Source organism: Gallinula chloropus, assembly GCF_964237585.1.
Source record: "Gallinula chloropus genome assembly, contig: HAP1_SCAFFOLD_576, whole genome shotgun sequence".
NCBI lineage: Eukaryota > Metazoa > Chordata > Aves > Gruiformes > Rallidae > Gallinula > Gallinula chloropus.
Window position 1 is genome coordinate 1 of NW_028168767.1, and position 11,117 is coordinate 11,117.

The window sequence follows — 11,117 nt, forward strand, 5'->3', positions numbered from 1 at the left end:
GGGGGGGAACAGGGGGGGCTGAGGGGTTGGGGGGGCACAGGGGGGGCTGAGGGGGGGGGTCTGAGGGGTTGGGGGGGCACAGGGGGGTGTATGGACCCCCCCAGGGGGGTTGGGGGGCACAGGGGGGTGTTGGGGGGGGGTATGGACCCCCCCCAGGGGTTTGGGGGGGGTCTGAGGGGTTTGGGGGGCACAGGGAGGCGTTAGAGGGGGTGTATTGACCCCCCCCCCCGGGGGGTTTGGGGGGGCTGAGGGGTTGGGGGGGCACAGGGGGGGGTGCTGAGGGGTTGGGAGGGCACACGGGGGGTGTTAGGGGGGGGTATGGACCCCCCTCCCCCCGGGGGTTGGGGGGGCACAGGGGGGCGTCGGGGGGGGGGGCTGAGGGGTTGGGGGGGCACAGGGGGAGCTGAGGGGGGGGGGCTGAGGGGTTGGGGGGGCACCAGGAGATCTGAGGGGTTGGGGGGGGCACAGGGGGAGCTGAGGGGGGGGTCTGAGGGGTTGGGGGGGCACAGGGGGTGTCTGAGGGGTTGGGGGGCCACAGGGGGGGCGTTAGGGGGGGTGTATGGACCCCCCCCCCAGGGGTTTGGGGGCACTGAGGGGTTGGAGGGGCACAGGGGGGTCTAAGAGGGTTGGGGGGGCACAGGGGGGGGTCTGGGGGGTTGGGGTGGCACAGGGGGAGGGCTGAGAGGGGGTCTGAGGGGTTGGGGGGGGCACAGAGAGGGTCTGGGGGGTTCACAGGGGGGCTCTGGGGGGGTTCACAGGGGGGTCTGGGGGGGGGGGTCTCTCACCTTTGGCTGCTCCAGCATCCTCCAGATGCGGCAGCAACTCCTGGTGCGTGGGGGGGGGGGTGGGTATAGACAGGGGGGGGGTCACAGGTGGATTCCGAGCATCCCCCCCCCTCAAATCCCACGTGACCCCCCCCCCCATAACCCCCCCAGTCCCCTCCCCAAGCCCCCCCCCAGCCCCCCCCCCCTCACCGAGAGCTGGTTGAAGCCGCAGAGGGAGCGTCGGGAGCCGCAGCGCGCGGGGGGGGGCGACTCTGGGGGTCTCAACACCGACAGCTCCACCGCCCCCCCCGGGGGGCTGAGGGGGGGGTGAGGGGGGGGGGGCACATTGTCAGACCCCCCCTTTAGCCCCCACCCCATACAGGCACTTTAAGACCCCTCACAGCCCCCCAAAACCGCCCCAAACACACCCCCCCCCCCCCCCCAGCGGGGCCACCTCGGGTCCCACCGTGGGAACAACCTGGGCCCCCCCCCCACCCCCCAAACTGGCCCCCCAAAACCCCCTCAGTGCCCCCCCCAGACCCCTCAACCCCCTTCCCACCCCCTAAACCCCCTCAGCCCCCTCCTCACCCCCTAAAACCCCCTCCAAACCCCCCCAAAACCCCTCCAACCCCCCAAACCCCCTCAGCCCCTCCACCCCCCCAAAACCCCCTCACCCACCCCCCCAAGACCCCTCAACCCCCTCCCCACCCCCAAAACCCCTCAGCCCCTCCTCACCCCCTAAAACCCCCTCAACCCCCCCAAACCCCCTCAGCCCCCCCACCCCCCCAAAACCCCCTCAGTGCCCCCCCCAGACCCCTCAACCCCCTTCCCACCCCCTAAACCCCCTCAGTGCCCCCCCCAGACCCCTCAACCCCCTTCCCACCCCCTAAACCCCCTCAGCCCCCTCCCCACCCCCTAAAACCCCCTCCAAACCCCCCCAAACCCCCCTCCCCACCCCCCAAAACCCCTCCAAACCCCCTCAGCCCCCCCACCCCCCCAAAAACCCCTCAACCCTTCCCCCACCCCCCCAAAACCCCCTCACCCACCCCCCCAGACCCCTCAGCCCCCTCCCCACCCCCCTAAACCCCCTCAGCCCCCTCCCCACCCCCTAAAACCCCCTCAACCCCCCCAAAAACCCCTCCCCACCCCCCAAAAACCCTCCAAACCCGACAAACCCCCTCAGCCCCCCCAAACCCCCCAAAACCCCCTCACCCACCCCCCCAAGACCCCTCAACCCCCTCCCCAGCCCCCAAAACCCCTCCAACCCCCTCAGCCCCCCCACCCCCCCAAAACCCCTCAACCCTTCCCCCCAGCCCCCTAAAACCCCCTCAGTGCCCCCCCCAGACCCCTCAGCCCCCTCCCCAGCCCCCAAAATCCCTCCAAACCCCCCCAAACCCCCTCAGCGCCCCCCGGCCTCTTAAAACCCCCCTCATCTCCCCCCATGCCCCCTCCCCACCCCCAAAACCCCCTCAGCCCCCTCCTCACCCCCAAAAACCCCCTCAACCCCTCCCCACCCCCCAAAATCCCCTAGCCCCCCTCCCCAGCCCCCCAAAACTCTTTCAGCCCCCTCCTCACACCCCAAAACCCCCTCAGCCCCCTCCCCACCCCCCTAAAACCGCCCTCATCCCCCTCCCCACCCCTAAAACCCCCTCCCCACCCCCCTAAAACACCCTCAGTCCCCTCCCCACCCCCCTAAAACCCCTTTCAACCCCCTCCCCACCCCCAAAAACTCCCTCATCCCCCTCCCCACCCCCCAAACCCCCCTCCCCACCCCCATAAAACCCCCCTAATCCCCCTCCCCACCCCTCTAAAACCCCCTCATCCTCCTCCTCATCCCCCCAAACCCCCTCAATCCCCCTCAAAACCCCCTCCACACCCCCTAAAACTCCCTCAGCCCCCTCCTCACCCCCCAAAACCCCCTCAACCCCCCTCAAAACCCCCTCACCACCCCCATAAAACCCCCTCAACCCCCTCCCCACCCCCAAAACCCATCCAACCCCCCCCCAAACCCCCTCAGGCCCCTCCCCACCCCCCAAAACCCCCTCCCCACCCCCCAAAAACACCTTTCAACCCTCTCCCCACCCCCTAAAACCCCCTCAGCCCTCCCCAAAACCCTCTCCCCACCCCCTAAAACCCCCTCAGCCCCCTCCCCACCCCCTAAAACTCCCACAGCCCCCTCCCCACCCCTAAAAACCCCCTCAACCCTCCCCAAAACCCCCTCCCCACCCCCCTAAAAGCCCCTCAACCCCCTCCCCACCCCCCAAAACTCCCTCAGCCCCCTCCCCACCCCCCAAAACACCTTTCAACCCCCTCCCCACCCCCTAAAACCCCCTCAACCTCCACCAAAACCCCCTCCCCACCCCCCTAAAACCCCTTCAACCCCCTCCCTCCTCCCTAAAACCCCCTCAGCCCCTCTCAAAAACCTCTCCCCACCCCCTAAAGCCCCTCCCCACCCACTAAAACCCCCTCAGCCCCCTCCCCACCCCCTAAAACCCCCTCATAACTCCCTCCCAACCCCCTAAAACCCCTTTCAGCCCCCTCCCCACTCCCCAAAACACCCTCAGCCCCTTCCCCACCCCCCTAAAACCCCCTCAAAACTCCCTCCCCACCCCCCAAAACCCCGTCCCCACCCCCCTAAAGCCCCCTTCAACCCCCTCCCCACCCCTAAACCCCCTCCCCAACCCCCTAAAACCCCTTTCAACCCCCTCCCCACCCCCTAAACCCTCTCCCCACCCCCCTAAAGCCCCCTTCAACCCCCTCCCCACCCCCCAAACCTCCCTCCCCACCCCCCTAAAACCCCTTCAACCCCCTCCCCACCCCCCAAAACCCCCTCCCCACCCCCTAAAACCCCCTCAGCCCCCTCCCCACCCCCCAAAACTCCCTCAGCCCCCTCCCCACCCCTAAAACCCCCTCAACCCTCCCCAAAACCCCCTCCCCACCCCCTAAAGCCCCCTCCCCACCCCCCTAAAACCCCCTCAGCCCCCTCCCCACCCCCCAAAACCCCCTTCAACCCCCTCCCTCCTCCCTAAAACCCCCTCAGACCCCCTCAAAAACCCCTCCCCACCCCCCTAAAACCCCCTCCCCACCCCCCTAAAACCCCTCCAACCCCTTCCCCACCCCTTCCAATCCCCACCTGGGGGGGTTGTCCCCTTCCTCAGGGCTGCGGGGGTGCAGCAGGGCGGCCGCCCCCCCCTCGCCCCCCCCCAATTCGGGGTCCCCCCCCTCGGGGTCGCGGTCGAAGAGCGCGTGGAGCCGGTAGTTCACCGTCTTCACCACCGCCAGGAACCCGGCCACCAGCCCACAGTACAGGCCCCCACGGCTGGGCTGGGGGGCAGCGCCTGGGGGGGGGACAGGGGGGGGTCAGGGGGCCCCCCCGGATCTCAAGGGACCCCCCCAAAACCCCCCAGACCCTCCCCAAGGAGCCTCGTCAGCACCCGGAGCTCCCCAGGGCTCCTCTCAGCCTCCCCCAACCCCTCCCCCCCAGCACCAGACCCCCCCCCCCAGCACCAGAGACCCCCCCAAGGACCCTCAGACCCCCCCCAAACCCCTCAGACCCCCCCCAAACCCCACACGACCCCCCCAAACCCCCCCAAACCCTCCCCAAGGAGCTTCGTCAGCACCCAGAGCTCCCCAAGGCTCCTCTCAGCCTCCCCCAACCCCTCCCCAAGCAACACAGACCCCCCCTCAGGACCCCCACCAGCACCAGAGACCCCCCCCAAACCACTCAGACCCCCCTCGACCCCCCCCAAACCCCCCAGACCCCCCCAAAGCCCCCCAAACCCTCCCCAAGGAGCCCTCGTCAGCACCCGGAGCTCCCCAGGGCTCCTCTCAGCCTCTCCCAACCCCCCCCAGGACTCCCCCCAGCACCAAACCCCCCCCCCCAAGGACCCTCAGACCCCCCCCAAACCCCTCAGACCCCCCCAAACCCCTCAGACCCCCCCAAACCCCACACGACCCCCCCAAACCCCCCCAAACCCTCCCCAAGGAGCTTCGTCAGCACCCAGAGCTCCCCAAGGCTCCTCTCAGCCTCCCCCAACCCCCCCCCACCCAGCACCAGACCCCCCCCCCCAGCACCAGAGACCCCCCCTCAGGACCCTCAGACCCCCCCCAAACCCCTCAGACCCCCCTCAAACCCCCCAAACCCCCCAAAATCCCCAGGACCCCCCCAGACGCCCCTGGATGCCCCCAACCCCTCCAGCCCACAGTACAGGGCCCCCACGGCTGGGCTGGGGGGCAGCGCCTGGGGGGGGGACAGGGGGGGGTCAGGGGGCCCCCCCGGATCCCAAGGGACCCCCCCAAAACCCCCCAGACCCCCCCAAACCCTCCTCAAGGAGCCTCGTCAACTCCTGGAGCTCCCCAGGGCTCCTTTCAGCCTCCCCCAACCCCCCCCAGGACTCCCCCCCAGCACCAAACCCCCCCCCCAAGGACCCTCAGACCCCCCCCAAACCCCTCAGACCCCCCCAAACCCCACACGACCCCCCAAACCCCCCCAGACCCCCCTCAAGGAGCTTCGTCAGCACCCGGAGCTCCCCAAGGCTCCTCTCAGCCTCCCCCAACCCCTCCCCCCCAGCACCAGACCCCCCCCCCAGCACCAAAGACCCCCCCTCAGGACCCTCAGACCCCCCCCAAACCCCCCAAAATCCCCAGGACCCCCCCAGACGCCCCTGGATGCCCCCAACCCCCCCCAGCCCACAGTCCAGGGCCCCCACGGCTGGGCTGGGGGGCAGCGCCTGGGGGGGGGGACAGGGGGGGGTCAGGGGGCCCCCCCAGACCCCTAAAAGACCCCCCTGGGTCCCCCCAAATCCCCAAACCCCCCCAGACCCCCCCAAACCCCCCTCAAGGAGCCTCGTCAGCACCCGGAGCTCCCCAAGGCTCCTCTCAGCCTCCCCCAACCCCTCCCCCCCCAGCACCAGACCCCCCCCCCCCAGCACCAAAGACCCCCCCTCAGGACCCTCAGACCCCCCCCAAAACCCCCAGACCCCCCCCAGAGGCCTCCTCATCCCCCTGAGCCCCCCCAGGACCCCCCATAACCCCCTCCAGGCCCCTCCAGAAGCCCCCCCAGCCCTCTGACCCCCCCCCAGGACCCCCCCAAAGCCCCCCAGGCCCCCCCATAACCCCCTGCAGGACCCCCTAGAGCCCCCCCCAGCCCTCTGAGCCCCCCCAGGACCCCTCCCCAGCCCCCAGACCCCCCCCAAGCCCCCCCATAACCCCCTGCAGGCCCCCCCAGAGGCCTCCCCAGCCCCCAGGACCCCCCAGGCCCCCCCATAACCCCCTGCAGGCCCCCCCAGAGCCCCCCCCAGCCCCCTGAGCCCCCCATAACCCCCTGCAGGCCCCCCCAGAGCCCCCCCCAGCCCCCTGAGCCCCCCATAACCCCCTGCAGGACCTCCCAGAGCCCCCTGAGCCCCCCAGGACGATCCCCCAGCCCCCTGAGCCCACCCAGGCCCCCCCAGGACCCCTCCCCAGCCCCCAGGACGCCCCAGGACCCCCTCAAGGCCCCCCCAGAGGCCTCCCCAGCCCCCTGAGCCCCCCCATAACCCCCTGCAGACCCCCCCAGAGGCCTCCCCAGCCCCCAGGCCCCCCCATAACCCCCTGCAGGCCCCCCCAGAGGCCCCCCCAGCCCCCAGGACCCCCCCCAGGCCCCCCCAGAGGCCTCCCCAGCCCCTTGAGCCCCCCCAGGCCCCCCCATAACCCCCTCCAGCCCCCCCCAGAGCCCTCCCCAGCCCCCTGAGCCCCCCCGGACCCTCCCAGAGCCCCATGAGCCCCCCCAGAACCCCCCATAACCCCCTCCAGGCCCCCCGAGAGGCCTCCCCAGCCCCTTGAGCCCCCCCAGGCCCCCTCATAACCCCCTCCAGGCCCCTCCCAGAGCCCCCTGAGCCCCCCAGGACCCCAATAACCCCACCAGGACCCCCCCTAACCCCCTGCAGGCCCCCCCAGAGGCCCCCCCAGCCCCCAGGACACCCTCCAGGCCCCTCCCAGAGCCCCCTGAGCCCCCCCAGGACCCCAATAACCCCCCCAGGCCCCCCCATAACCCCCTCCAGGCCCCCCCAGAAGCCTCCCCATCCCCCAGGCCCCCCCATAACCCCCTGCAGGCCCCCCCAGAGCCCCCCCAGCCCCCAGGACCCCCCCCAGGACCCCTCCCAGAGGCCTCCCCAGCCCCCTGAGCCCCCCCAGGACCCCCATAATCCCCCCAGGACCCCTGATAACCCCCTCCAGGCCCCCCCAGAGGCCTCCCCAGCCCCCTGAGCCCCTCCAGGACCCCCCCAAACCCCCCCAGGGACCCCCCATAACCCCCTCCAGGCCCCCCCAGAGGCCCCCCCAGCCCCCTGAGCCCCTCCAGGACCCCCCATAACCCCCCCAGGACCCCCCATAACCCCCTCCAGGCCCCCCCCAGAGGCCTCCCCAGCCCCCAGGACCCCCCCCAGGCCCCCCCAGAGGCCTCCCCAGCCCCCAGGACCCCCCCAAGCCCCCCCATAACCCCCTGCAGGCCCCCCTAGAGGCCCCCCCCAGCCCTAGGACACCCTCCAGGCCCCTCCCAGAGCCCCCTGAGCCCCCCCAGGACCCCAATAACCCCACCAGGACCCCCCATAACCCTCTCCAGGCCCCCCAGAGGCCTCCCCAGCCCCCAGGCCCCCCCATAACCCCCTGCAGGCCCCCCCAGAGCCCCCCCCTCTCCTCACGGAGTAGAGCAGGAGCGGCAGGCCCAGCAGGAAGAGCCAGGCGTAGAGGTGGAAGCAGTTGGCGAAGGCGCTCAGGTGGGGGTCGAGGAACCAGCCGCCGGTCAGCGAGGCCCAGACCCCCTGGCGCAGCACCTGCAGCGCCTGAGACCCCATGGCCGCCCCCTCCCCCTCCTCCTGCCGCCCCACGACCCCCGGCCCCGGCCCCGGGCCCGGCCCCCCCGGCCATGGGCGGCCCCCCCGCTGCCCCGGCGACCGAGCGCCGCCGCTTCCGGGTCTGGCGGCGGCGACGGGTCGGTGACGACTTCCGGCGCGACGGAGGGTGAAGCTGTTTGCCAGGAGACTGGCAAAGCTGGGGGGGGGTGAGGGGGAACTGCGCATGCGCAGTGCGCTCGCCTGGGGAAGAGCCGGGCACTGCGCATGCGCAGAATGCGCGCTGAGGCAGAGCCGGGCATGAAGCTGTGCCCACACAGGCACTGCGCATGCGCAGAACGCTCGCCGGGGAGGGTAGCCGTGCCCATTCTGCCACTGCGCATGCGCAGTACGCTCGCCGGGGAGGGTAGCCGTGCCCATTCTGCCACTGCGCATGCGCAGTACGCTCGCCGGGGAGGGTAGCCGTGCCCATTCTGCCACTGCGCATGCGCAGAACGCTCGCCGGGGAGGGTAGCCACGCCCATTCTGCCACTGCGCATGGCAGTACGCTCTCGGGCGGGAAATCAGAACCCGCCCTTTCTCTCCTCTCTCCCTCTCTCTCTCCCTCTTCTCCTTCTCTCTCCCTCTCTCCCACCTCTCTCCCTCTGTCCCTTGCCCTCCGCCACAGCGCCTATAGAGCTCCCGAAGCAAGGCCCGCCCACTCCCTGTCTGCGCATGCGCGCCGCGCTCCCCGCGCTAAGCGCCCGGGAAGCCCCGCCCCTTCTCCCTCACTGCGCATGCGCAGTACAGCGCCCACTCGCCTTTCCCGCGCTTTCCTGCCGTTGCGCATGCGCACTCTCCTCTTCGGGGATGGGAGGGGGCGCGCAGTGCATTCTGCGCATGCGCACTCCTCTCTCGGCGATGGGAGGGGGAGCGCAGTGCATCCCGCGCATGCGCACTCCCTTCCTCGGGGATGGGAGGGGGCGCGCAGTGCATTCTACGCATGCGCATTCCCCTTTTCAGCGATGGGAGGGGGAGCGCAGTGCATCCTGCGCATGCGCACTCCCTTCCTCGGGGATGGGAGGGGGCGCGTAGTGCATTCTGCGCCTGCGCACTGCCCTATTGGGATGGGAGGGGGAGCGCAGCGCCTCCCGCGCATGCGCACTCCAGTCCTCGGGGATGGGAGGGGGAGCGCAGTCCAGCCGCGCATGCGCACTCCTCACTCCCCCCCCTCCGCCTGAGGCGGCGGGCGGGCCTGTAGGCCTCAGTAGGCCGCGGCCTTCCCGGTTCCCCCCCCAACCCGGCCCCGCCGCTTCTCCGGGGCCTCCAGCTGCCCCTTTCCCCCTCCTTCCCCTTCCCCACAGCCCCAGGAGCCGGATCCCGCTCTCCTTCCCCTTCCCCAAGGCCCAATTCCCCCCCCTTCCCTTCCCTTCCCCTTCCCCCCCGCGGCCTAAGGCCGGGCCCGCCCCGTCCGGCCTCGGGTTCCTTTTCCTTTGTCCCGGTGACAATGTCCCGGCTCCGCCTTCCCGGTGCCGCCTCCAGACAGCTCAGGGGAACCCAGGGGAGTCCGCGACCGCCTCCCCACCCCCCCCAACCCCCCCCAACCCTCCCCACCCACCCCCCACCCTTATCCCCGGCGCCGGACGCCGCTTCTTTTACCCCCCCCCCCCCCCCTTCTCCAGGCCCGGGACGCGGCGGGGAACAGGCGGGGACGGGACAAGGGGGGTGGGGTGAGGGGAAAAAGGGGGGGGAGGCGGAGGAGACGGTTGGGGGGGGGTTGGGGGGGTCTTTACGGGGGTGGGGAGGGGTTGGGGGAGGGATAGGGGTCCCCCCGGGGGTCTGGAGGGGCTCTGGGATCTAATAGGGGCTGCTGGGAGCTCTTAGGGAGCTCTGGGAGGGAGAGGGAGTGGTGGGACCCACCTGGGGTCTAGAGGGACCCCCAGGGATTTAGAGGGACCCCCGGGATCCAGAGGGAGTGGAGGGACCCCTGGGATTCATTAGGGATCCAGAGGGAGCCCCGGGATCTAGAAGGACCCCCAGGGATCTGGAGGGACCCCCAGGATCCAGAGGGACTGGAGGGACCCCTGGGATCTAGAAGGACCCCCAGGGATCTAGAGGGACTGGAGGGACCCCCCCGGGATCTAGAGAGACCCCCAGGGATCTAGAGGGACCCCTGGGATCTGGAGGGACTGGAGAGACTCCTGGGGTCTAGAAGGACTCCCTGGGATCCAGAGGAATCCCTGGGATCCAGAGGGACTGGAGAGACCCCTGGGATTCATTAGGGATCCAGAGGGAACCTCGGGGTCAGGAAGGACTGGAGAGACCCCTGGGATTCATTAGGGACCCCCAGGGATCCAGAGGGACCCCCGGGATCCAGAGGGACTAGAGGGACCCCTGGGATCTAGAAGGACCCCCCGGGATCCAGAGGGACTGGAGAGACCCCTGGGATTCATTAGGGACCCCAGGGATCCAGAGGGACCCCCCGGGATCTAGGAGGACCCCAGGGATCCAGAGGGACCCCCAAGGTATAGAAGGACCCCCAGGGATCCAGAGTGATTGGAGGGACCCCTGGGATTCATTAGGGACCCCAGGGATCCAGAGGGATACCCTGGGATCTAGGAGGACCCCAGGGATCCAGAGGGACCCCCAAGGTATAGAAGGACCCCCAGGGATCCAGAGTGATTGGAGGGACCCCTGGGATTCATTAGGGACCCCAGGGATCCAGAGGGAGCCCCTGGATCTAGAAGGACCCCCAGGGATCCAGAAGGAACAGAGGGACCCCCCCCAGGACCAAAAGGGATCCCCAGGATCCATTAGGGACCCCAGGGATCCAGAGAGAGCAGAGGGACCCCTGGGATCCATAGGGACCCCTTGGCAGCTGTAGGAACCCCTGGAATCCAGAGGGATCCAGAGGGACCCCCCAGGATCCTGAGGGACCCTCAGGGAGCAGAGGGACCCCCAGGGTTCTATAGGGATCCAGAGGGACCCCCAGGGAGCAGAGGGACCCCCAGGGATCTGTAGGGATCCAGAGGGACCCCCCAGGATCCAGAGGGACCCCCAGGGAGCAGAGGGACCCCCAGGGATCTGTAGGGATCCAGAGGGACCCCCAGGATCCAGAGGGACCCCCAGGGAGCAGAGGGACCCCCAGGGTTCTATAGGGATCCAGAGGGACCCCCAGGGATCTGTAGGGATCCAGAGGGACCCCCCAGGATCCCTCCTGATCCATAGGGACCCCCAGCACCTTTAGGAGCCTTAAAGACCCCACCCCCCACCCCAGGGATCCAGAGGGATCCCCCTGGGATCTACAGGAACCCCCTGGGGACCCCAAAGGGACCTGTCACACCCCCAGCAGCTCACACAGACCTCAGACCCCCCCCCAGATCCCCCCAGATCCCCCCCAGACCCTCCCCTAGACCCCTCCCCCCCCCAGGACCCTCAGGCAGCACCCACAAGGCCCTGGTGACCCCAGTGACCCCCCCATGGGGTCCTCTGAGCACCCCTAAGACCCCCCCCCCAGCACCTCTCTGGGGGGGGGGGGGAGCACCCC

General features: G+C 70.4%; 1 protein-coding gene across 1 annotated transcript; it reads right to left on the reverse strand.

Annotated features, from left to right (window-relative positions):
- Positions 1 to 974: 974 nt before the first annotated feature.
- LOC311204188 (uncharacterized protein) lies at positions 975 to 8,420 on the reverse strand (the record flags this gene model as incomplete). Its single annotated transcript, XM_084280649.1, has 4 exons — positions 975 to 1,080; positions 3,898 to 4,102; positions 7,442 to 7,834; positions 8,363 to 8,420. Coding segments are annotated over 4 exons (762 nt in total), but the record flags the coding sequence as incomplete, so codon positions are not given.
- Positions 8,421 to 11,117: the final 2,697 nt, after the last annotated feature.